The following is a 26,733-nucleotide window of genomic DNA, read 5'->3' on the forward strand; positions in this document are numbered from 1 at the left end:
CAAGCCACGCCCACAGAAACAGTAGTAACCAATTTTACATTTCACCACTGAATATATCCAAGGTGAATGTGCACCCATAAAACCAGAATACGCCTTAAATTACTGCAAGAAACATGAGGTTGCTTTCCCCATTCGCTGATTTGAACACGCTTCAAATAGTTCGTTCGGATCGAAAAATGTTTGTTCAATACTTTCCGTGCAAATCCTGCATTTTAGTGTCCTTCTAAAGACTCCAGAATGGTTTATATGGCATTTGGATATTAATTAACTGTACCCATCAGAAATTAAATTGATGGCTAGTTTAGAGGAAATCCCGGTTGTGTTTTCAAACCATGGATTTGGATATGTGAGATCTGAAGAACCGGAAGCAACAACTGGAAAGCGTCTTGAATATAAGCGGTGCTGTTACAGCCCTAATGAGAAAAGAAAAGATTATTATTAGCATAATAATAAAATATTAGCAAACATAAGAGCTGAAGAAGCTTCTTGGATGAGAAGCGAAACGTCTTCAAAGAAAAACCAGAAAGTCCAGTTGCCTCTTGAAAACCCACCTTTGGGACTGGGGTGGTTCAGACCGGTTCAGGCGAATCGGATGCTAATTTTACATCTGGTTCGCCAAACTGGTAGTTGCAAAGACTGGCTGGCCCCCGACCACCTGTCCCACCCCTTCCAGGAGTCTTCACGTGGCCCGTTTTGGATGCCAGGTAAGTGCCGGGCCTGTACGGAAGCTCTGGAAGGGCATAAAATGGGCCTCCCGGAAGTTCTGGAAGTCCGGAAACAGACCCGTTTCTGCCTCTGGAGGGCCTCCGGAGCCAGGAGGAAGCCGTTTTTGCCCTCCCGGAGACTCAAGAAAAGCCTCCGGAGCCTGGGGAGGGTGAAAATGCCCAGTGGTGAAATTTTACATTTCACCACTGTGGAGCATCTACAACTTCCAAAAGCAATTTGTTCCACTGGTTAATTGTCCTCATTGTTAGGAAGTTTCTCCTTACTTCCAGGTTGCTTCTGTCCTTCATTAGTCTCCATCCATTGTTTCTTGTCCAGCCTTCTGGTTCTACTATATTTTCTGATTTTTTTCACAGGGTATCAATGCAGATGAGGAAAATGACAGCCAGTTGGCTCCTTATGTAAAGTAGACATAGGAAGTACTTACCTCGGATAGTACACTATTGACCATTGGATTAAGAATTTCAGCTTTTTTGTCACTCTGTTTAAAGGAAAACACGGAGAAAGTCAGAATGCTCTTGCAGCAGAGGTGGGTTTCAGCAGGTTCTGACCAGTTCTGGAGAACCGGTAGCAGAAATTTTGAGTAGTTCAGAGAACCGGTAAGTACCACCTCTGACTGGCCCCGCCCCCATCTATTCTCTGCCTCCTGAATCCCAGCTGATCGGGAGGAAATGGGGATTTTGCAGTATCCTTCCCCTGGATTGGGGAGGGAATGGAGATTTTACAGTATCCTTCCCCTGCCACGCCCACCAAGCCACGCCCACAGAACTGTAGTAAAAAAATTTGAAACCCACCGCTGTTTTCTCGCCCTGAGAAAATGTCACCAAATGAAATTCCAATAAAGGGAAAATATTGACTTACTCTCATGGAAATTTGATTATCATGCATGAATCAACTATACAGCTAGTCCTCGACTTACAGCAGTTCATTTAGCAACCCTTCAAAGTTACAACAGTTTGAAACAGTGGTGGGATTCAGCCAGTTCGCACCTATTCGGGAGAACCGGTTGTTAACTTTCTAAGCAGTTCGGTGAACCGGTTGTTGGAAGAAATCTTATTTTGTTTTTTTTCCACTTTACAGGGCTAATCCTGTAAGGAAGGCAGGAAGGAAACATTCTGGTGGTGTTTCTAGCCTAATCTTTATCACCCTGCTTACAGAAACTGCCTCTCTGGTTAACCCTTGTTACATTGTAACAGCTAAGGCGAAACGCCCATCGACATGTATGATGTTGAGTTGGCCACTCCCACATGGTCACGCCCACCGAGCCACGCCCACCCAGCTGGTCATTAGGGCAGAGAACCAGTTGTTAAATTATTTGAATCCCACCACTGGTTTGAAACAAGGGACTTATGACCATTTTTCACCCTCGGTCACATGATTTACATTCGCGTGCTTTACAACTGACTGATACTTATGACCATTGCAGTGTCCCGGGGTCAGGTGATCCGCTTTTGCGACCTTTCGACAAAAGCAAAGTCAAAGGAGAATCCAGATTCACTTAACAACCGGATTACTATTTTAACAATTGCAGCGATTCCCTTAACAACCATGGGTAGAAAAGTCGTAAAATTGGGCAAAACTTATTTTTAAAAAATATCCTGCTTAGCAACATGAATTCTGGGCTCAGTTGTGGTCGTAAGTCGAAGACTACCTGCGTTGCCATGCTTGATTTTGAGTTGAACTTCTGTGATCCTTTTTAATTGCTTTTATTTCAAAATCTGAGGAGCCAGATTGTTATCAGCAAGAGGCTGACTCTGTAAACCGCTTAGAGAAGGATGTAGAGCACTGTGAAGCGGTATATAAGTCTAAGTGCTTATTACTATATTCTCTTAAATCTCCTGCATTGCACTGTCACGGATTATAAAGGCAAGAATCTATTTTTCGGAGTTCTGCGGCAACTATTATGATGGAATATGAGCAGGGGTGGGTTCTAAATTTTTTTACTACCGGTTCTGTGGACGTGGCTTATTTTGTGGGCGTGGCTTGGGGGGGTAAATGTGACTGGGTGGGCGTGGCCAAGTTTTTTTATTTTTACTTTTAAAAGCATTTTTTCCACAACCTTAAGAGGTTGCAGAAAAAAATGCTTTGAAAAGCCTCTGCCGATCAGGCAATTCAGCTGGGATCGTCGGAGGCTTTTCAAAGCATTTTTTTTACCACCTCTTCGGCGGAAGAGGTTGTAGAAAAAATACTTTGAAAAGCCTCTGACGATCCCAGCTGAGCCGCAGGATCATCAGAGGCTTTTTTTTTTTTTTTTTACTTTTAAAAGCATTTTTTTGGCCGAAGAGGTTGTAGAAAAAATGTTTTTAAAAGTAAAAAAAAAAAAAAGCCTCTGATGAGGAAGGCGGGGTAAGCAAGTGGTGACTGGGCCGGGGACCGGTTCAGGGGCGTGGCCAGCCAATGTTATTACCGGTTCTCAGAACTACTATAAATTTTTACTACCGGTTCTTGCGAACGTGTGCGAACTGGGAGCAACCCACCACTGAATATGAGTATGAAATAAAGCTGTTGGCTATAAAACTTGGCAATTATTGGCACCTTTCATGAATAGAATGAAGAAAAACGTATCACTTAAAAGCTATACTATATATCCGTGATGGCGAATCTATGGCACGCGTGCCAGAAGTGGCACACAGCACCCTCTCTGATGGCACACGAGCCATCGCCCCAGTTCAGCTTCACCGCACATGCGCACGCGCCTTCCACCAGCCAGCTGATCTTCGGGTCTCTGCTGCACATGCACGGGAGCACGTCAATGGGACATGCGCGCATGGGCGGTGTGTGTGTGCAGGGGCGTATGTGGGGTGGGGCGCAGTGGTGAGTTGCTCCCGGTTCGGTCCGGTTCTTGCGAACTGGTAGCAGGAAAAGCAGCAGGAGGCTCCGCCCACCCGCCGGGACGTCATCATGGATGATTTGCGCATGCGCAGAAGCAAACCATCGCGAACCGGTAATAAAGGTAAGTAGAACCCACCCCTGGTGGGATGCATATGTGGGGGTGGGGCGCATGCGTAGGGGCCATGCACGCATTGCATTTTGGGGGTTCAGGCACGCACACGTGAGCACTTTCGGCACTCAGTCCAAAAAAGGTTAGCCATCACTGCTATATATGATTAAGAATATATGATCTTTTTTTTTTTTTTGCTTGTGGTTCTGTGAGAAATATATTATGTGCATTGGATGCGGATTAGAGATACCATTTAATACCGCTTGCTCGCTCATTCTCTCACTTAGTTAAAGAATAACACATAAAGTAATAAATAAATAAATGAAATTTTGTAATAACTTACCGCAACCGAAGTCAAAACATCGGAGAATTGTTTTGAGAGGGATGACACTTCGTTACACATCGTGTTGGTTAAACTGTTGAAAACATAATGGGAATAAGAGTGTTTGTCCGTCCTAATCAGCATATTCTTGAATATTTCAGGCCAAACTACAATTCTAGATCATTACCAATTCATTATTAGTAATTTAGACAAAGGCTATGAGTATCCAATCTGGGTCAGTCATTGGGACCAGAGATTTAGCCTTCCGAGTTTTCGGACTCATGCTGGAAATTAATCCTCCGGGAATTTCTCTCTAGCAGAGCGTGTGCTGTTCCGTGTATGGTATTTATATGGTGCCTATTGTATGTGGCTTTTTAGATATTGATTGGGGTGTGTTGATGGCTGGCTACTAAATTGTCAGCTGTTGTTTCCTTGTGCTGCCATGCCCTCGCCTCCTAAGTACTTGATAAGCTAGTGACAAATCAGCTCTCCTGTTGACTGACGAAAGGGCTCGTTTCCCAGGCTTCAATTATTTCCCCGGCTGTTTTTGTGCCTGCTCGTCCAACAATCTTAGTAGCTGCAAAATTGAATGTATGTCCTTATTCATTGTAGTGTGAGGCTACCAATGAGTTCGGGTCTCCTCGTCTGACCGTTCACTTGTTGTTGTTGTTTTTTTGCAGTCTGGTGCAAAAATTGGATTGCCCCTGTGATGCTGTACTGTCATATTTGCTCATGAAAATAACGTATTTACATAAATTTACATAAATATTCCACTTTGATGGGTCAGCATATGATACATATCATACACAACAGCATTTTTCCCCCCAGTGGAACGCAACTTTGCCTTTTGATTCATTGCTATTGCCCCCCAGGATAATCTAAATAAAGTGAATAATTTTCAAACATTGCAAACATTAAGTTAAAACATCATTTAAAGAGGTGATGGGTGAACACAGAAATCTTGCTTACTTTACACAATTTTAGCCATTCTTAAAATTAGGATTTTTTTTTAAATGGGAAGTCGGTAGATTCCATCTACAAGTAGTCCTCATTTAGCAACTGCAGTTGAGACCAGCAACTTGGCCCTTCAGTAAAGCGGTCGCTAAATGAAACAGTGACTGCGCTCATGATCTTACTTTAGCTTTCTTTAACAGACCTGCAAAGGTGTGTTGAAGGTGTGAGAATTGGTTGCAAAATTGCTTTACATCACTGTCGTGACTGCCAATAGACGGTCACTGAACAAGACAGTTGCTAAACCAGAATTACCTGTAATGTCACAGATGCAGTAACATCTGTAGAGGTTCCTTGGTGCAACACAGATATTATAAAGCCTCCCCACCCAGCACAACCTGTGTGACCATGTGACAATGCAACCTCCCCCCCAAAAATGAAACTATTATGACGAATGAATGAATGGGTGCATGCATGAAGGAAGGAATGAGCAATAATCTTTGAGCAGAAAGAACAGCAAATGGAAAACATATTCACTTTGTTAGACCTCGAGCTTGTTCCAAGGCTGATTTTTCAACTTCTTGTCCGTGCAGAATTAATTCTGCTAATTTATGGAGTTGTTCAATGCAACGGGCGGTTACTTCGGCCAGGCTTTCAATGGACAACATGTAAAGTTCCTTGAAAGAAGGAAATCGTACTGATTAGCATAGATGCTGAACAAGACAGTAAATTTTAAATTGTGATGCTTGTTTAAAAAAGGGAGCACACTTTGATTCTATGGTCTTGGACGCCATCTTGATTTTTCAACACCCTCTTCCAAAGTCATGAAGGTGGATATTTTGATTTCTTTCTTTGTTTCTTTCCTTCCTTCCTTCCTTCCTTCCTTCCTTCCTTCCTTCCCTCCTTATTTTCCTTCCTTCCTTCCTTCCTTCCTTCCTTCCTTCCTTCCTTCCTTGTCTGCCTGCCTGCCTTCTCTTCCTTCCTTTCTTCTTTCCTTCTTTCTTTCTCTTCCTTCCTTCTTTCCCTTTCTCTTTCTTTCTTTCTTTTTTGCAATTCCTGAAATTTTGCCATCAGAATAGAATAGAGTAGAGTAGAGTAGCCTAGCCTAGCCTAGCCTAACCTAGCCTAGACTAAACTAGTCTAGACTAGACTAGACTAGACTAGACTAGACTAGACTAGACTAGACTAGACTAGACTAGACTAGACTAGAACAGAACAGAACAGAACAGAACAGAACAGAACAGAATAGAATAGAATAGAATAGAATTCTTTACTGGCCAAGTGTGATTGGACACACAAGGAATTTGTCTTCCGTTCATAAGCTCTCAGTGTACATCAAAGATATAAGTGATAAATCATGATCATAGTCATCATAAATACATTCATAAGATCAGAATCATAAGATACAACAGTTAGTGATAGTCATAGGATACTAAATAAGCAATCAACATAAATCATACTAGGAACTAATAAACAATATAAACCGTAAAGGTACAAGCAACAGAGTTATAGTCATAAGTAGGAAAGGAAATAGATAGTAGGAAGGATGAGAAGATTTAACCAATTTAACAGATTAACAGAATTGGAAGGGACCTTGCAGGTCATCGAGTTCAACCCCCTGCCCAAGCAGGAGACCTTACATCTGCCTCTACCTAGGATCGAACTCACAACCTCCTGATTGTGAGGCAACAGCTCCACCTATAGGTCATCAATAATAGTAATACAATCTTAGTAAATAGTTTAACAGTGTTGTGGGAATTAGTTGTTTAGCAGAGTGTTGGCATGTGGGAAAAGAGTGAGTTCCTTATTATTTCCAGTGGAAAACAAACAAGTCTTCAAGTCACCAAGGTTGGACACTCCTGCTCTAAGGTGTCTCCTACTTCTGTCCCTGCCTCTTATTAGCAGGCAAAAACAAAATCACAGAATCATAGAGTTGGAAATGACCTAAAAGGTCCTCAGGTCCAGTGGTCTGCACAGTGCAAGAATCCCTACACCATCCTCGATTGACAGTCGTCAAAGAAAGACCTGGTCATCACTTACCTCTACAGTTTTGGTTCTTTTTGTTTCTGTCTTTTCAGGTTCTCCCATCTGAGATTTTTCTTCGGTTACTTGCATTTCTACAATTTCCTCATCTGCTTCTTTAGTTTGATCTGGTGGGTTCTCTTCCAGGTCTCCAGATGTGGGGAGACTCGCCGCTTCTAAGGCAACATAAGCCTTCTTTCTGGCCTGCAACATAATCATCAGCAAAAGTGGCAGAGAGTTATTATTGTAGTGTGGAAATGCACTGCTTCAGAATGGCACATCTGGATTCCAACATAAGCTCTTCGTTTCCTGGCAGAAAATACTCCGGGGTCACATGTGAGATGGGTGCCTACATTAATTGATTCATTGGTTCATTGGTTCAACCATCCAGTCACCCAACCTCCCAATTACCCAACCGCCCCATCACCAAACACCCAACCAACAATCCAACCACCCAACCACCCAACCAATAACCCAAACACCCAAACACCTAACTAGCCAAACACCCAACCAACAACCCAAACACACAACCATCCAACAACCCAATCCTCCAACACACAACCAACCACCTTAAGACTCAACCACCAACCCAACTACCCAACCACCCAACCAACAACCCAACTATCCAACCACCCAATCTTTCAACAACCCAACCAACAACTCAATCACCCAACCAACAACCCAAACACACAACCATCCAACAACCCAACCCCCAACAAACCAACCAACCACCCAATCACCCAACCATTCCAACTACCCAACCACCCAATCATTCAACAAGCCAACCAACCACCCAATCACCCAACCAACAACCCAAACACCATCCAACAACCCAACCCCCAACACACAACCATCCAATAACCCAACCCCCAACACAAAACCAACCACCCAAAGACTCAACCACCAACCCAACTACCCAACCACCAACCCAACTATCCAACCACCCAATCATTCAACAACCCAACCAACAACCCAACCACTCAACCAACAATCCAAACATACAACCATCCAACAACCCAACTCCCCAACACACAACTAACCACCCAAAGACCCAACCACCAACCCAACTACCCAACCACCCAATCATTCAACAACCCAACCAACAACCCAATCACCCAACCAACAACCCAAACACACAACCATCCAACAACCCAACCCCCAACACACAACCAACCACCCAAAGACTCAACCACCAACCCAACTACCCAACCACCCAACCAACAACCCAACTATCCAACAATCTAATCCTCCAACACACAACCAACCACCTTAAGACTCAACCACCAACCCAACTACCCAATCACCCAACCAACAACCCAAACACCCAACCATCCAACAACCCAACCCCCCAACACACAACTAACCACCCAAAGACCCAATCACCAACCCAACTACCCAACCACCCAATCATTCAACAACCCAACCAACAACCCAAACACACAACCATCCAACAACCCAACCCCCCAACACACAGCCAACCACCCAAAGACCCAATCACCCAACCAACAACCCAAACACCATCCAACAACCCAACCCCCAACACACAACCATCCAACAACCCAACCCCCAACACAAAACCAACCACCCAAAGACCCAACCACCAACCCAACTATCCAACCACCCAACCTTTCAACAACCCAACCAACAACCCAACCACTCAACCAACAATCCAAACATACAACCATCCAACAACCCAACTCCCCAACACACAACTAACCACCCAAAGACCCAACCACCAACCCAACTACCCAACCACCCAATCATTCAACAACCCAACCAACAACCCAATCACCCAACCAACAACCCAAACACACAACCATCCAACAACCCAACCCCCAACACACAACCAACCACCCAAAGACTCAACCACCAACCCAACTACCCAACCACCCAACCAACAACCCAACTATCCAACAATCCAATCCTCCAACACACAACCAACCACCTTAAGACTCAACCACCAACCCAACTACCCAACCACCCAACCAACAACCCAACTATCCAACCGCCCAATCTTTCAACATCCCAACCAACAACTCAATCACCCAACCAACAACCCAAACACCCAACCATCCAACAACCCAACCCCCAACACACAACTAACCACCCAAAGACCCAATCACCAACCCAACTACCCAACCACCCAATCATTCAACAACCCAACCAACAACCCAAACACACAACCATCCAACAACCCAACCCCCCAACACACAGCCAACCACCCAAAGACCCAATCACCAACCCAACTACCCAACCACCCAACCAATAACCCAACTACCCAATCACCCAATCATTCAACAACCCAACCAACAACCAACCAACCAACCAAGTCACCATGTTTCCAAGCCATTATACCATTGCAGTTGCAGAATTCCTAATGGACTTCTTCCTCATATATTTCCATCCCTAACCTTGCCAGTTTTCATCACTCCTTTGGCTCTGCATAATTTGGAGCATAACATTCCAGATTTTATATTGCAGATTATAGACCAAATTATTCCACGGACTTTCGGCGCATCAGAATTGGCATCTGACAACATGGTGAAGAGCTGCTCTGTGAATAGGTCCGTGCCAAATGAGACTTTCCAACTCTGAACTATTTACAAACACATTCACCAATTTCTCTCCTTCTCTGTCTCCTTCTTCAATGTGTTCAGAGTTGCTAATTTACCAAAATAGTAATGATATCTATGCTGCCTGCTCTTGCCCCATTTCTTGTTTTTTTTTTAAAAAAAATAATGCGCTATCAAGGATCATCATTGCCCTGAGCTATCGAATAAGCAATATCTTCAAAGATCCAATAATCAGCATTCCCCACCTTGTTAAGTTTATCAGGTGTAGCCGCGACGTGTAGTTCAAATAGCAATTCTGTTAGCGTTGTAATGAACTCATCTCTTGCATCTGTGGCAAGTATCAAGGAAAAAGAGTTAAGTTAAGAGAAAAGCATTCTTTCTATTCCTAAACAAAGGGATTCTAATTAAGTATATATTTTTTCTCTTTCTTCCTCAGTTATATTTTAGCAAACAAATAGCATTTCTGTCCGGTATCCATTAATTTTTTTGTAACCAATATCTCTACTTCCAATTTAGAAGCAATTTTAGTCCTTGCCACAAGGAAAACTAAGAACAATCAATCAATGGAGCGGCTTGCATCCAGAAGTTGTGGATGCTCCATCATTTGAGGCTTTGAAGAAGAGACTGGGCAGCCATTTATCTGAAATGGTGTAGGGTCTCCTGTTTGAGCAGAGGGTTGGACTAGAAGACGTCCAAGGTCCCTTCCAATTCTACTATTCTGCATTCTAGCTGATTTACTGGGCATTTGCAGGGGTGAAATCCAGCAGGTTCTGGAGAACCGGTAGGGGAAATTTTGAGCAGTTCGGAGAATCGGCAAATACCACCTCTGGCTGGCCCCGGAGTGGGGTGGGAATGGAGATTTTGCAATATCCTTCCCCCAAGAGTGGGGTGGGAATGGGGATTTTGCAATATCCTTCCTCCAGGAGTGGGGAGGGAATGGAGATTTTGCAGTATCCTTCCCCTGGAGTGGGGAGGGAATGGGGATTTTGCAATATCCTTCCTCCAGGAGTGGGGAGGGAATGGAGATTTTGCAATATCCTTCCTCCAGGAGTGGGGAGGGAATGGGGATTTTGCAATATCCTTTCCCCAGGAATGGGGAGGGAAGGGATTTTGCAGAATCCTTCCCCTGCCACGCCCACCAAGCCACGCCCACCAAGCCACACCACGCCCACTAAGCCATGCCCACAGAGCCAGTAGTAAAAAAAAATTGGATTTCACCACTGAGGCATTGTTCTCCTCTATGTTCTAACTGAACAGGATAACTTCTAATTTCCAAGATAACTGCTTATTTTCCACCTTGAATTCCTGAGCCGGCTATGCAGGGGTGAAATCTAAAACTTGTTACTACCCGTTCTGTGGGCGTGGCTTGGTGGGGTGGGGGGTAATGTGACTGGGTGGGCGTGGCTAACTTTTTTTTTTTTACTTTTAAAAGCATTTTTTCTACAACCTTAAGAGGTTGCAGAAAAAAATGCTTTTAGAAGCCTCTGACGATCAGGCAACTCAGCTGGGATCGTCAGAGGCTTTTAAAAGCATTTTTTCTACAACCTCTACGTCCGACTTCACGCGGCTCAGCCGGGCATGGGGGGGAGCGCAGGGATTTTTGCTACAGGTTCTCTGAACCACCCGCCGCCATCGCTACCGGATCGGGCGATCCGGTCCTAACTGGGAGAATTTCATCCCTGGTATGCTGGCTCAGGAATTCTGGGAGCTGAAGTCCACAAGTCATAAAAGGGCCACAGTTCCCCACCCTTGCTATAATAGGTCAATTCAGCAACTACCTTTTTTTATTTCTTTGTCTTGGCTTTCTGAGTCTTGCGAAAGGAAGACTGCCTTAATAGCAATCAACACATTTTTGGCGGCTTCTAGTTCCTCTCCTTCAAGAGATGCCAAATACGATTGTACCTGAAAAAAATAAATAAACATTACAATACCAGATATGTATATTTTGGGCAGATTGTTTCATCACAGCTGTGGTATAGCTGTGTTTGAGAAAAACAGAGGTGGCCTGTATGCATTACTTACAATAAGCACAGATGATATTGCCTAGTTTGGTCGCGAAACATTTGCAAGAAAATAATCAAGCTCAGAGAGCACCAAAGGACCCCTCATTGCTAGTCCTTCCTTCCTTCCTTCCTTCCTTCCTTCCTTCCTTCCTTCCTTCCTTCCTTCCCTCCCTCCCTCCTTCCTTCCTTCCCTCCCTCCCTCCCTCCTTCCTTCCTTCCCATGGTGGCATAGTAGTTAGAATGCAATATTGCAGGCTAATTGCTCACTGCCAGAGGTTCGATCCCGACTCTGTAAATTACTTAGAGAGGGCTGTAGAGTATTGTGAAGCGGTATATAAGTCTAAGTGCTATTGCTATCCTTCCTTCCTTCCTTCCTTCCTTCCTTCCTTCCTTCCTTCCTTCCTTCCTTCCCTCTCTCGCCTCCCTCCCTCCTTCCTTCCTTCCCTCCCTCCTTCCTTCCTTCCTTCCCTCCCTCTCTCCCTTCCTTCCTCCTTCCTTCCCTCTCTCCCTCCCTCCCTCCTTCCTTCCCTCTCTACCTCCCTCCCTCATTCCTTCCCTCTCTCCCTCTTTCCCTCCCTCCATCCCTCCCTCCTTCCTTCCCTCCCACCCTCCTTCCTTCCCACCCTCCTTCCCTCTCTCCCTCCCTCCTTCCTTCCTTCCCTCCCTCCTTCCTTCCCTCTCTCCTTCCCTCCCTCCTTCCTTCCCTCTCTCCCTCCCTCCCTCCTTCCTTCCTTCCTTCCTTCCCTCCCTCCCTCCCTCCTTCCTTCCTTTCCATGGTGGCACAGAAATTAGAATGCAACATTGCAGGCTAACTGCCCGCTGCCAGAGGTTTGATCCTGATTCTGTAAACCGCTTAGAGATGGATGTAAAAAGCACTGTGAAGCGGTATATAAGTCTAAGGGCTATTGCTATGCTGCTGGAAACCATTTTTTGAAAAGCATCTCCCGTTGTCCTTCCCTTGATTTATGCACCTCGTCGACCGTACCTTGGCTTCACTTTCGTTGGACAGAATTTCCAAAGCTTCCAGATGTGACAAACCCTGAAATTCATCGAAGAGCACCCCGTAATGTGCTGTCGGCTCCATCGTGGCTTGTTGGGCAAGTCTTTGCTTTTCTTTCTCTTTGGCTTCCCGTAGCATCTGCGAAAATACAAAGGGGAAGATTCTGATTTACGGGCTGTGAAACAGATTTGACAGATGTCCTCGCCTCTAGACCCAGGCCCAATAGAGACCAATAGGTAAAATAAGAAAGATAAAATAAGAAAACGAATTGTAAAACATGCCAGACCCAATTTACATCATAACCAGGCATGATATTCACTTACTTTCCCTACCGCAGGGGTGAAATCTACTTACCTTCCTTACCGGTTCGGAAGTGCATGTGCGCACAGACCCTCTGCACATGTGCAAAACCTTCTGCGCACGCACGGAGGGTAAAAAACACATTACTTCCTGGTTAAAACCAGAAAGTAACGACACCCGGGCCGGTGGGTGGAGCCTCGCGCCACCATCGCTACCGGTTCTTCGAACCAGCTGCCACAATCGCTACCGAATTGCCCGAACTGGTCTGAACCGGTAGCATTTCACCCCTGCCCTACCGATTCGCAAATGTGTGTTTGCGCATTCGGGCGCTCTCTTCACTCACACGCGCCCTGTCCACGCATGTGCCTGGCCTTCTGCGCAAGCGTCCGCCCTCAAAAATGGGCCTAAATAAGATGGCATAGAGCTGGGGCAGGTGAGCAGGCCCGCCTGCGAACCGGCTGAATACCACTTCTGATCATAACTAGTGTCGTATATTGTTACTCATGGGTATCAATCAATGTTGACAAGGCTTCTGCTTGAAAGACTTTCCAAAAATCCTGAAAAATCATCTGTAATTACTGATGTTTTATGTCGAACCTACAACGACTAGAATCACATCCTGCCAAATCAGGCGGAAGTGGCACCAACTCGTCTAGACAGGACTTAATTAGAAGCGTCTTGCTAAGAATCGCTGTTTATGAGGTTAATCGCTCTGTGCATGTTTCACCTGAGATAAAGAAACGGTCCGTTCCATCAGGATTTTGGTTTTCTTGAATCCAGGATCGGTTTCTGCTAGAACGTTCATGGTTTTCTTGCCGATAAATTCCAAAGCGTCAAGTCCGCCAGTTAAGACACTTTTACCCTGTGTAAAATTGAGCAGAATGCTCAGGTTCATCAGCACTTTGATATATTTACTTGTGAATAAGTAAACCCCATTAATTTCAGAGTGGAATAGAACAGAGGAATGAAGAATGGAATGGAAGGGAATGGAAGGGAAGGGAAGGGAAGGGAAGGGAAGGGAAGGGAAGGGAAGAGAAGAGAAGAGAAGAGAAGAGAAGAGAAGAGAAGAGAAGAGAAGAGAAGAGAAGAGAAGAGAAGAGAAGAGAAGAGAATAATGGAATGAGGAATATAATAAAATACAGGAATGAAGAATGGAAGGGAAGGGAAGGGAGGAGGGGAGGGGAGGGGAGGGGAAGGGAAGGGAAGGGAAGGGAAGGGAAGGGAAGAGAAGAGAAGAGAAGAGAAGAGAAGAGAAGAGAAGAGAAGAGAAGAGAAGAGAAGAGAAGAGAAGAGAAGAGAAGAGAAGAGAATAATGGAATGAGGAATATAATAAAATACAGGAATGAAGAAGGGAAGGGAAAGGGAAGGGAAGAGAGGAGGGGAAGGGAAGGGAAGGGAAGGGAAGCGAAGCGAAGCGAAGCGAAGCGAAGAGAAGAGAAGAGAAGAGAAGAGAAGAGAAGAGAAGAGAAGAGAAGAGAAGAGAAGAGAAGAGAAGAGAAGAGAATAATGGAATGAGGAATATAATAAAATACAGGAATGAAGAAGGGAAGGGAAGGGAAGGGAAGGGAAGGGAAGGGAAGGGGAAATAAAGTACAGGAATAAAGAATGGAATGGAATGGAATGGAATGGAATGGAATAGAATAGAATAGAATAGAATAGAATAGAATAGAATAGAATAGAATAGAATAGAATAGAATAGAATAGAATAGAATAGAAGAAATTTTGTTGCGTTCAGCTCTCAAAACCATTATGCATAGAGCCAGACACCCACCCACACACATGATACAGAGAAACATCACAGTCTAGTTCGGATGTATACATGTACATGGCGGGAGAAACGAATCTTGAGAGTTTACCAGACGGATGGCCTTGGGAACAAAGCTATCAGAATCTGATAGTCCTGCTAGAAATACTTCAAAATCTCCTCCTGGAGGGGAGCAACAGAAACAGACCGCGGAGAGGGTGTGTGGGGTCTCTAACAATGCTCTGAGCTCTAAGCACATGGAGCTTAAAAGCAGTATTACACATACTGTATTATATATTATTATATATGTATATAATAATATATATATATTAAAATATGTTTGCCTTGGGTTCTGTTATATTAGGTCATTACAAAGCTAGATAGCATTTATCTTCCCACGAATGCTTTCCTGATAGCATGAATTACACACACAGACACACACCCAATTTCTAGTTAAACAGCCATGATTGACATGGTTGGGAATTATGAGAATTTGCCTCCAACATCTTTGAAAGATGCCCTATTGGGAGACTGGTATAGGACCACGGGTGGGTTACTGTGGGTTCTCAGGAGTTCGGGAGAATCTCTAGCTAAGATTCTGTGCAGTTTGGGGAACCACCAAATCCCACTCCTGGCTGTCCCCGCCCATCCCTCCCCTCTCCTCCCAGGAGTCCCCACGCGGCCCGTTTTGGATGCAGGTAAGTGCAGGGTGCACACGGAGGCTCGGGGAGGGTGAAAAACAGGCCTACCGGAAGTTTGAGAAGGCCAGAAATGGGCCTGTTTCTGGCCTCCAGAGCCTGGGGAGGCCGTTTTCGCCTTCCCGGAGGCTCAAGGAAAGCCTCCGGGGTCCAGGGAGGGCAAAAAACGCCCCCCTGCCATGATGATGGTAATGTAGGTAATGCGGGTCCAGCTAGATGATCACTGAAGGGTCCTCTTTATTCATAGTATTGTAAGAAAGAAAATGTGCTTGTTTGAGAGAAGCAACTATATCCAGTTGAAACAGTACAAAGGCAGACAAATTCCTTTGAAGTAGAAACATTCTATAAGAGGGGCCCCTCAGTTGTCAGAGATAGAGACATTTGGTGATATACAGTTTGAAGGTTAAAGAGACCAAGGATGACCACATGAAATATCAACAAGAGATAATTTGAATCTATGCTTCGGTGATTTACAAGAAGAATTATGACTGTTTGGCAAAGATAATGTAACGAATGTCTGCAATGATAAAACTGCTGAGTTAACAGAATCCTTTTTCTTAGACGGGTAGAAAACCATTGTAACTAAGTACTGTCTTTGTTCAAAGCTTCATGTACAAACTGGCTCTGAACCTATTGCGCAATACACTGTCTCTGACTAACCTAGGAAAGTTGTGCTGGTCTAATTATTCCACAACACAGGAGGCCGAATAAGGCACACCCACCATGGCCACACCCACCCAGCAACCGGGCAAAGAACCCCTTGCTAAAATTTTTGAAGCCCACCTCTATACAGGATCACTGAATTTGCAGTTTATGAATGTATTTTTCTCTCTATTCTTAGAATCAGGATTTGTGGGTTTGTGGATAATCCTTTGGATGCCACCAAATGGAGAATAGCTTGACTCCCTCTTCTTTGTGGAAACCCCCTGAGATATTGGAACACCGCTATCATGTCCCCCCTAGTCCTTCTTTTCATCAAACTAGACCTGCCCAATTCCAGCAATCGTTCTTTATACGTTTTAGCCTCCAGTCCTCTAATCATCTTTGTTGCTCTTCTCTGCATTTTTTCTAGAGTCTCCACATCGTTTTTACATCGTGGCGACCAAAACTGAATGCAGGATTCCAACTGTGGCCTTACCAAGGCCTTATAAGGTGGTATTAACACTTCACGTGATCTTGATTCTATCCCTCTGTTTATGCAGCCCAGAACTATGTTGGCATTTTTGGCAGCTGCAACACACGGCTGGCTCATCTTTAAGTGATTGTCCATTAGGACTTCAAAATCCCTGTCCACTGGTGGGATTCAGCCAGTTCGGGCCAGTTCAGGCGTACCGATTGTCAAACTGAGCCTGAAAAAAAGCCTGTAGTACAGTGGACTAAGCACTGTTATTAACATCTGCTGCTTGCAATTACTGCAAGTTCAAATCTCCCCAGGCTCAAGGTCGACTCAGCCTTCCATCCTTTCAAAGGTAGGTGAAATGAGGACCCAGATTGTGGGGGCAATAAGCTGACTTTGTATCAATATACAAAAGTATGAAGGCAATTGCTTCATCTGCGCACTTTCCGCTGTGCTCTTAAGACCCTCCTATTCCAGCAAGCCGGCCTGGCCTAATTTTCTCCCCTGTTTTAAAATTCTTTTAAATCGAAATGTTAATCTGTTTTAAATTATTGGGGTTTTTAATGTCTCGGGCTAAATTATTTAATCTGGTTTTAATTAGGTTTCTAACTTTTGTATCTATGTATTTTATTTTGTGCCTGTTCACCGCCCTGAGTCCTTCGGGAGTAGGGCGGTATATAAATTTAATAAAACAAAACAAACAAACAAACAAGGCTATTGCTTAACGCATTGTAAGCCGCCCTGAGTCTCCGGAGAAGGGCGGCATATAAATTAAAGCAAAAAAAAAAAAAAAAATTCTGGCTGGCCCCACCCCACCCCTTCCAGGAGTTCCCACGCACCCCATTTTGGCTCCTAGGTATGTGCAGGGAGGCCTACTAGGCCCAAAACGGGGCACGGGAGGGGATGTGGGGGGCCCGGCCCCCTGGCCCATTTTTGCTCCCAGGAGGCTGCAGGGAGGCCTACTAGGCCCAAAACAGGGCGCGGAGGGACAGCGCCCCCCCCCGGCGCCCCGTTTTTGCTCCCAGGAGGGTGCAGGAGGCCAAGTGCTGCCTGTCACACTCTCTGTCCACGCCCATCAAGCCGGTCATTAGGGCAGAGAACCAGTTGTTAAATTATTTGAATCCCACCACTGTTTCTCTCCCAGTTACTATCACTGTCCGTCCTTCCTCTTCTTTTATCCCTAGAAATCCTTACGGTATTCTGCACAGCGCTAGTGATGGTGGAGAGCACTCCCCGCGATCCTGAAGGAGATGAGGACAAGGCCACGTTCTCTTCAAAACTCTGCTGTCGATCTTCTTCCACATCTTAAAGGGAGAAACCAAATAGGAAAAAAAACAACAACCCAGTAAGAAGTCGCTCATCAATTTCGCGAGGAAAACAAAGAGTTTTCGGGCAGATCTCTTGAGAAAGACAAGACCTGTGACGATGTTTTCGGAGGTCTCTGGAGGTCCGCCATCTGAAGACGTCGAAGAAGGGGCGCGAGTTCGGAGAATGCCGGCTTTTTCTTTCACTGCTGTTAATCCTTGACCTGAAGTGGGACATGTATAGGTAGTCCTTGATTTACAACCGTTCATTTAGTGACCATTCAAAATTACAACGGCATTGGGGGAAAAAAGTGACTTATGACCTTTTTTCACACTTACGACCTTTGGGTCAGCCCCACGATCATGGGATCGAAATTCAGATGGTTGGCAACTGATTCACATTTATGACCGTTGTAGTGTCCAGGGATTGGGGATCTTCTGAGAAGCAAAGTCAATGGGGAAAGCAGATTTCACTGAATTACTAACTTAACAATGGCAGCGACGGTGGCAGGAAAGGTCGTAAAACAGGGCAAAACTTGCAAGAGCCTTGGTGGCACAGCAGACTAAAGTGCTATTAACTAGCACCAGCTGCCTGCAATTACTGCAAGTTCGAATCTCACCAGGCTCAAGGTTGACTCAGCCTTCCATCCTTTCGAGGTAGGTAAAATGAGGACCCGCATTGTGGGGGCAATAAGCTGACTTTGTATAAAAAAGAACACCGCTTGGGGGCCCCCGAAAGCCCTACTAAGCAGGTATATACAAAAGTATGAAGGCTATTGCTTAATGCATTGTAAGCCACCCTGAGTCTCCGGAGAAGGGCGGCATATAAATTGAACTAATAAATTGAACTAATAAATAAAACTGAACAAATGTTTCGCTTAACCACAGGGATTTTGGGCTCCCTTGAGGTCGTAAGTCGAGGATTACCTGCATATTTGAAATGCAACCGCTCTACCTTTACTTGATCCTGAAACTCTATGAAAAATTCGATCAGTAAGAGAGCCACTGAAGGGTCAGTGTTATCAATGAAAGATGCGAGTGGGGGGTCGCAGCCAGTTCGGGCGAATCGGTAGTTGCAACCTACAGGTACTTATGACCTGCCCGGGCCCAATTTTGGAAGGGTTTTTGGCCTCAGCCACCACCAGCCCACGTGCCAAAAAAGATAATGTTGGCTTAGATTTACAAGATTTCATGGAATTAAAAAGATAAAGGTAAAGGTTCCCCTCGCACATATGTGCTAGTCGTTCCCGACTCTAGGGGGCGGTGCTCATCTCCGTTTCAAAGCCGAAGAGCCAGCGCTGTCCGAAGACGTCTCCGTGGTCATGTGGCCGGCATGACTCAACGCCAAAGGTGCACGGAACGCTGTTACCTTCCCACCAAAGGTGATCCCTATTTTTCTCCTGGCATTTTTTAACGTGCTTTCGAACTGCTAGGTTGGCAGAAGCTGGGACAAGTCACGGGAGCTCACCCTGTTGCGCGACACTAGGGATTCGAACCGCTGAACTGCCGACCTTTCGATCGACAAGCTCAGCATCTTAGCCACCGAGCCACCGCGTCCCATGGAATTACACCCTGGCAAAACATTTTGAGCATTCCAATGATTAATGCATTTGGAGTATTCCAATATGCAACCTTTACTCAGTGATTTGATTTAAAGCTGGCCCTTCAGCTCTGATGCACTCTCCCATCAGCTGATGAAACATTAAATCATATTAAGTTCCCAGCGAATGGATTTCAATCGTATCAGAGTCTATTTTTCTGCTCTCAGCTCATTTGTGCTTAATTTAATTTGGAACCAACCCTTCTCTATCTCACTTTGCTTTGTCTCTTCTACTATTAAGAAAACCTCGTTTTCATCTTCTCCAACTGACTTTGTATGATTTAGAAATAACGCCGTGTCACCGGAGATTTTAATTCCTCCAGATCAATGACAGCTGTCCATCCTGTTTTATTTAATTGCACCGGTCTGCTTTTTGAACTTGGTTAAGTAAGAACAAATGGCCAAATGAGAATGTTCTCTTCCTGATGGATTTTTTCCACATTTTACTACACTTTGGAAAGAAAAATGGACAGTTTTTGTCATTTGTTTTTCAAAGGATCCGCCTTTTCTATGGAGATTCTCAGTCCTCCAGGTCGTGGTTCAGTGATGGATTTAAAATTTTTTTACTACCGGTTCTGTGGGTGTGGTTTGGTGGGCGTGGCAAGGGAAGGATACTGCAAAATCTCCATTCCCTCCCCACTCCAGGGGAAAGATACTGCAAAATCCCCATTCCCTCTCCACTCCAGGGGAAGGATACTGCAAAATCCCCATTCCCTCCCCACTCCAGGGGAAGGATACTGTAAAATCTCCATTCCCTCCCAACTCCAGGGGAAGGATACTGCAAAATCCCCATTCCCTCCCCACTCCAGGGAAAGGTTACTGCACAATCCCCATTCCTCCCGATCAGCTGGGATTCGTGAGGCACCGAATAGGTGGGGGCGGTGCCAGTCAGGGGTAGTATTTACCAGTTCTCCGGTAAAGAAGAGCCTTGGTAGTACAGTGGTCTAAGGCACCCTGTTATTAAGCTGGTTATTAAGACCAGCTGCCTGCAATTACTGCAGGTTCGAATCTCCCCAGGCTCAAGGTTGACTCAGCCTTCCATCCTTTCTAAGGTGGGTGAAATGAGGACCCAGTTGTGGGGGCAATAAGCTGACTTTGTATAAATATACAAAAGGATGAAGGCTATTGCTTAGCGCATTGTAAGCCGCCCTGAGTCTCCGGAGAAGGGCGGCATATAAATCAAATTTTTTAAAAAAAATTACTCAAAATTTCCGCTACCGGTTCTCCAGAACTGGTCAGAACCGGCTGAAACCCACCTCTGTCATGGTTATGCTTTTTTTCAAGAGGCAAACTGGATTTTCTGGTTTTTTTCTTTGAAGACCTTTCGCTTCTCATCCAAGAAGCTTCAAAGAAGGGTCGTAAAATGCGGCAGAACTCACAGAACAGAACAGAGCAGAACAGAATAACGGAAGGGACCTTGGAGGTCTTCTAGTCCAGCCCCCTGCTCAAAAACGATGTTGCATGCTCCAAAACATGTAGACTGCTCAAAAACTATGTTCTTCCTCTTATTGGTCGGGGTAATGACTCTGGCCTATCTCTGTCCAGCTCATCTCTCTCTCTCTCTGTCTGTATCTATGGTTTCTCAACCATAGTGCAGGGGTGAAATGCTCCTGGTTCGGACCGGATCACCCAATCCGGTAGCGATGGAAGCAGGTGGTTCAGAGAACCAGTAGCAAAAATCCCTGCCCCTCCCCCATGCCCAGCTGAGCCGCACGATCATCAGAGGCCAAAGAGGTTGTAGGAAAAAAAAAAGGCCTTTAAAAGCCTCTGACGATCCCAACTGAGTTGCCTGATCGGCAGAGGCTTTTTTTTCTTTTAAAAACATTTTTTTCTCGGCGTGGCTTGGTGTGTGTGGGGGGGTAATGTGAATGAGTGGGCGTGGCCAACTTCTTTTTTTTGGGGGGGGGAATAGCTCTGCAGACAAAGGCACTGTAATTTAACACCAGCTGTCTGCAATTAAAGTAAGGTCGAATCTCGCCAGGCTCAAGGTTGACTCAGCCTTCCATCCTTTCTAAGGTAGGTAAAATGAGGACCCGGTTTGTGGGGGCAATAAGCTGACTTTGTATAAAAATATACAAAAGTATGAAGGCTATTGCTTAACGCACTGTAAGCCGCCCTGAGTCTCCGGAGAAGGGCGGCATATAAATCAAATTAAAAAAAAAACAATTTTAAAAGAAAAAAAGCCTCTGCCGATCAAGCAAGTCAGCTGGGATCGTCAGAGCCTTTTAAAAGCATTTTTTAAAAAATGCTTTTAAAAGCATTTAAAAATGGTTTTAAAAGTAAAAAAAAAAAAAAGTTGGTCATACCCTCCCAGTCACATTACCCCCTCTCCCCCACCAAGCCACGCCCACAGAACCAGTAGTAATTTTAGATTTCACCACTGCCATAGTGGCTTAAAGGCATATGGACTTCAACTCCCAGAATTCCCCAGCAAGCTGAGTGGGGAACTCTGGGAGCTGAAGTCTGCACAAGTTCAAGTTGGTGCGGTCGACACCAGCATTGCTTTGGGGACGAGAGCCAAAATTTCTGGGCCTGAAGGAGACTAGAACTCGGATTTTGGTCCAGCACCTTCATCAGTATCCCACACTAGAATAGAATAACAGAGTTGGAAGGGACCTTGGAGGTCTTCTAGTCCAACCCCCTGCTTAGGCAGGAAAACCCTCTACCATTTCAGACAAATGGTTGTCCAATCCCTTCTTAACAACTTCCAGTGTTGGAGCACTCACAACTTCTGGAGGCAACTTCTGTTCCACTGGTTAATTGTTCTCACTGTCAGAAAATTAGAAATTTCCTTAGTTCTAGGTTGCTTCTCTCCTTGATTAGTTTCCATCCACTGCTTCTTGTCTTAACAACTGTCTTGCTCAGCAACATACATTTTGGGGCTCAGTTGTGGTTGTAAGTTGAGGATTACCTGTATTTGGCTGTCTGGCATCGATGGTGCAGATTTTTAGCCTTATTAGTTTATTTTGGAGGTGTGGAATCTTGCAGAAGGAGAAACGGCTCAGCAGTGAGATGGTCCCGAGAGAAATGCGAACGTCCAAAAAGAATTAAGCAACGGCAGCTCCGTGACAACTTTTATTGTGGCCTGAACTAATGGGAGAAGCCTTTTACAACATCTCCTAGTGTCAATGTGTGTGCAGCAGCTGCCAAAAAAAGCCAACACAGTTCTAGGCTGCGTAAACAGAGGGATAGAATCAAGATCACGTGAAGTGTTGATACCCCTTTATAATGCCTTGGTAAGGCCACACTTGGAATCCTGCATTCAGTTTTGGTCACCACGATGTAAAAAAGATGTGGAGACTCTGGAAAGAGTGCAGAGAAGAGCAACAAAGATGATTCGGGGACTAGAGACTAAAACATATGAAGAATGGTTGCTGGAATTGGGTAGGTCTAGTTTAATGAAAAGAAAGACTAGGGGAGACATGATAGCAGTGTTCCAATATCTCAGGGGCTTCCACAAAGAAGAGGGAGTCAAGCTATTCTCCAAAGCCCCTGAAGGCAGGACAAGAAGCAATGGGTGGAAACTCATCAAGGAGAGAAGCAACCTAGAACTAAGGAGAAATTTCCGGACAGTTAGAACAATTACCCAGTGGAACTACCTGCCTCCCAGAAGTTGTGGATGCTCCAACACTGGGAGTTTTTAAGAAGATGTTGGATAACCATTTGACTGAAGTGGTGTAGGGTTTCCTGCCTAAGCAGGGGGTTGGACTAGAAGACCTCCAAGGTCCCTCCCAACTCTGTTTATTCTATTCTATTCAATGTACTCTTAAGCCAAGGACTGATCTTAATCATAGAGGAAATAATATCTTTACGCTTAACTATGTTTAGACAACGTTTACACAAGCCGTAACTTAATATGGGTTTGGATACTTAACAACTGTAGCAGAAGCAGTTGAAAGAAGGGATTTGCTCCACGACCCCCAAGTGCTCCATCCTTTTCCTTTGGATACCGAATCCTACGAGAAAAAAAAGTTGCAGAAACAGAAAACCGTTTGCATTTGTTAAATATTGCTACGTGCAATGGAAGGAACACATTAATTATTAAGCAATTTAATAATTAATTTTTAAAAAGTAACTATGTGCGGCATGAGGCAGGGGTCCTATAAGGTAAAATTGTGGAGTTCTTCGGCCAAGCTCAGAGTCCTCACCAAGGGCACCACAATTCAGCCCTCAGCTGCATATATTCTACTCAAATAGTAAGAACTATTTTCAATTAGAAATTATGCAGTTCACATTTTAAACTAAGTATCTTTCAAGTTCATAGAGTGCACAGTTTTAATGGCAACTGATTCACCTTTAGAGGACCTGAAAGTCAAGAAAGTCAACTTAGGGATAGATCATCATGGAGAACAGCTATCTATGTGGACATTAGGAATCAAAATCCCTCCATCTACCTACTCACACACCCATCTATCCATCCATCCACCCACCCACTCAACCATCCATTCATCAATCCATCCATCCTGCACCTACCTGTCCATTCACCCACCCACCCATCCAGCCACCCAACCATCAATTCATCAATCCATCCATCCATCCTTCAATCCATCCATCCATCCTTCAATCCATCCATCCATCCATCCATCCATCTATTCACCCATTCACCATCCCTCCATCTACCCAACCATCCACTTCAATCCATCCATCCTTCACCTACCTGTCCATTCACCCACCCACCCACCTACCCAACCATCAATTCATCAATTCATCCATCCATCCATCCATCCATCCATCCATCCATCCATCCATCTATTCATCCATTCACCCATTCACCATCCATCCATTCATCAATCCACCCATCCACCCATCCATCCATCCTTCCACCCAACCATCAATTCTTCAATCCATCCATCCATCCACCTACCTGTCCATCCATCCATCCACCCAACCATCCACCCAACCATCAATTCATAAATCAATCCATCCATCCATCATCTATTCATCCATTCACCCATTCACCCACCCATCTATCCATCCATCCATTCACCCACCCATCCATCCATCCTTCCACCCAACCATCAATTCATCAATCCATCCATCCATCCACCTACCTGTCCATCCATCCATCCACCCAACCATCCACCCAACCATCAATTCATCAATCCATCAATCCATCCATCCATTCACCCATTTACTCACCCACTCATCCATCCATCCATCCACCTACCTGTCCATCCATCCATCCACCCAACCATCAATTCATAATCCATCCATCCATTCACCCATCCATCCATCCATCCATCCATCCATCCATCCATCCACCCAACCATCCATCCACCCACCCACCCACCCAACCAACCAACCAACCATCGATTCATCCATCCATCCACCTACCTGTCCATCTATCCATTCATCCACCCACCCATCCATCCATCCATGTGTTTTCTCTTAAGAAGATCTTTTTGGGGGGGGGGAGGGAAGAGGGCATCTAAGCAAGCTAAGCAAATCCTGAAATTAAAATTGGCAACTTTACATGAAGTCTTTCCCCCCTACCATTATAAACAGTTGAGTTGGTGCTGTGATGAGGAAAATGGAGGAGGAATATTATATCTAGTGACTTGACTTATAAAGGAAAAGGAGGATAAAGATCCAGTAAATGAGTAAACAAATCTTATCTATCAACGCAGCAAAGAATTCTGGCCAGATTATTTCTTACCGCATCCCTTTCTTCGTTCAGCCCTTCATGTACTTCTGGATCGAGGCTTATAGAGTCACTGCACTCAGTCACATCGTTCTTAGCTGTTTCTCCACTGGACTGTTGTTCATTTGAAGGACCTTCCAAATTTAACGCCTGTTGCTCTTCGAAGTCCTTGTTGGTGCTTTCAGAAGATTCCTTTTCACCAACTTGCGGTGAGATCTCCATTGTCTTTTCATCACGCACCGCTGTGTTGGATGATGAGATGTTCTGCTCAGGTGGCAATATCCATTCCTTTTCCTCTTGAGTTAACATCTCACCTCTGCTATCTGACATTTTTTGGGTCCTACAAGAGGAGAAGAGTAGAGATATGTTTCTAAGCGGTTGGAGCAGGCTTTCAAAGCAAGAAAACTAGAAGATTTCTACATTTGTCTGTAAAATTCTAAAGAGAGAGAGAGCTTCAGTAGTAGTTGTGGCTCACAGCACAGGATTAAGAGCGGGACCTTCTCAGTGGTAGCACCTCAACTGGTAGCACTTCATCTCTTCCCTCCTAAGTGAGGTTGGCTAACTGTCTTCTTGGAGAAAATACTTGCTAAATTGCCTGATGTTAATGGAATAAAAGATACTTTAGGTCAAGATTATCCTTAAAATAATTTTATTTTTTTAAAAAAATTATACTAAACTACATACACTGCTAACAAGGGACAATAAACCTCAACTATCTACTCTATTTTCTACAAAGAAGTCATCGTCTTAATTTAATATGTAATTCAACGTTGATCTGTAAGGAAGGAGCCCTTTTGACTTTTGAGGGAAAGCACTTCCAGAGTGAGAAGATACAGATCAACAGAGTGGGAAGAGACCTTGTGGGTCATCTAGTCCACCCCCATCCAACCCGCACAAGCAGACCCTACTCCATTTCTGACAGATGGCAGCCCAGTCTCTTCTTGAAAGCCTCCAGTGATGAAGCTCCCACAACTTCTGAAGGCAACTTCTGTTCCATCAGTTGATTGTTCTCACTGTCCGAAAATTCCTCCTTATTTCCAGGTTGAATCTCTCCTTGGTCAGTTTCCATCCATTATTCCTTGCCTGGCCTTCAGGTGCTTTGGAGAATAGCTTGACCCATTCTTCTTCTTTGTGGCAGCCCCTCAAATATTGGAAGACTGCTATCCTGTCTCCCCTGGTCCTTCTCTTCACTAAACCAGCCAGGCCTAGTTCCTGCAACTGTTCATCGTATGTTTTAGCCTCCAGTCCCCTAATTATCTTGGTTGCTCTTCTCTGCACTTTTTCTAGCCCTAATTCTAGACGTGACCAAGGAAGCAAGAACCACACAGATTTCAGAAAGATATTTTGAATGCTAAAATCAGAACTTTGAAAACGATAGCAGATGGAACTTACGCACTTGTTTGTTTACACATGTTTTATTTCCATCTCTGCCTTTGATATGCCCTACCACACCTATTTACTCAGAAATGAATTAAGGGAGTTAGAGAGAGGGTTTTTAACACATCCCTGGGATGATGATGATGATGATAATGATGATGATGATGATAATAATAATAATAATAATAATAATAATAATAATAATAATAACCACCTGATCAGTGGGTGCAGCAAAAAAGGAGCCTGAGTGGCGTAGGAGGCTAATGCCTCCTACTAAGGCAGCATTTAACATCCAGCTGCCTGCAATTACTGCGAGTTCAATTCTCACCAGGCTCAAGGTCGACTCAGCCTTCCATCCTTTCTAAGGTGGGTAAAATGAGGACCCGGTTTGTGGGGGCAATAAGTTGACTTTGTATA

General features: G+C 44.7%; 1 protein-coding gene across 1 annotated transcript; it reads right to left on the reverse strand.

Annotated features, from left to right (window-relative positions):
- Positions 1 to 25,248, reverse strand: FAM114A1 (family with sequence similarity 114 member A1). Its single transcript, XM_070948932.1, has 13 exons — positions 24,955 to 25,248; positions 22,210 to 22,279; positions 17,812 to 17,922; positions 17,589 to 17,698; positions 13,563 to 13,697; positions 12,521 to 12,673; positions 11,311 to 11,434; positions 9,778 to 9,860; positions 6,978 to 7,163; positions 5,475 to 5,614; positions 4,008 to 4,080; positions 1,151 to 1,204; positions 1 to 413 (listed from the first exon to the last, which is right to left on the reverse strand). Exons 1-13 carry the CDS (start codon positions 25,246 to 25,248, stop codon positions 297 to 299), a joined length of 1,650 nt encoding a protein of 549 aa, XP_070805033.1. The 3' UTR covers positions 1 to 296.
- Positions 25,249 to 26,733: the final 1,485 nt, after the last annotated feature.

Source organism: Pituophis catenifer, unplaced genomic scaffold (genome assembly GCF_029215685.1).
Source record: "Pituophis catenifer annectens isolate HBS135680 unplaced genomic scaffold, rPitCat1.0.hap2 SCAF_8, whole genome shotgun sequence".
In the NCBI taxonomy this organism is placed as follows: Eukaryota; Metazoa; Chordata; class Lepidosauria; order Squamata; family Colubridae; genus Pituophis; species Pituophis catenifer.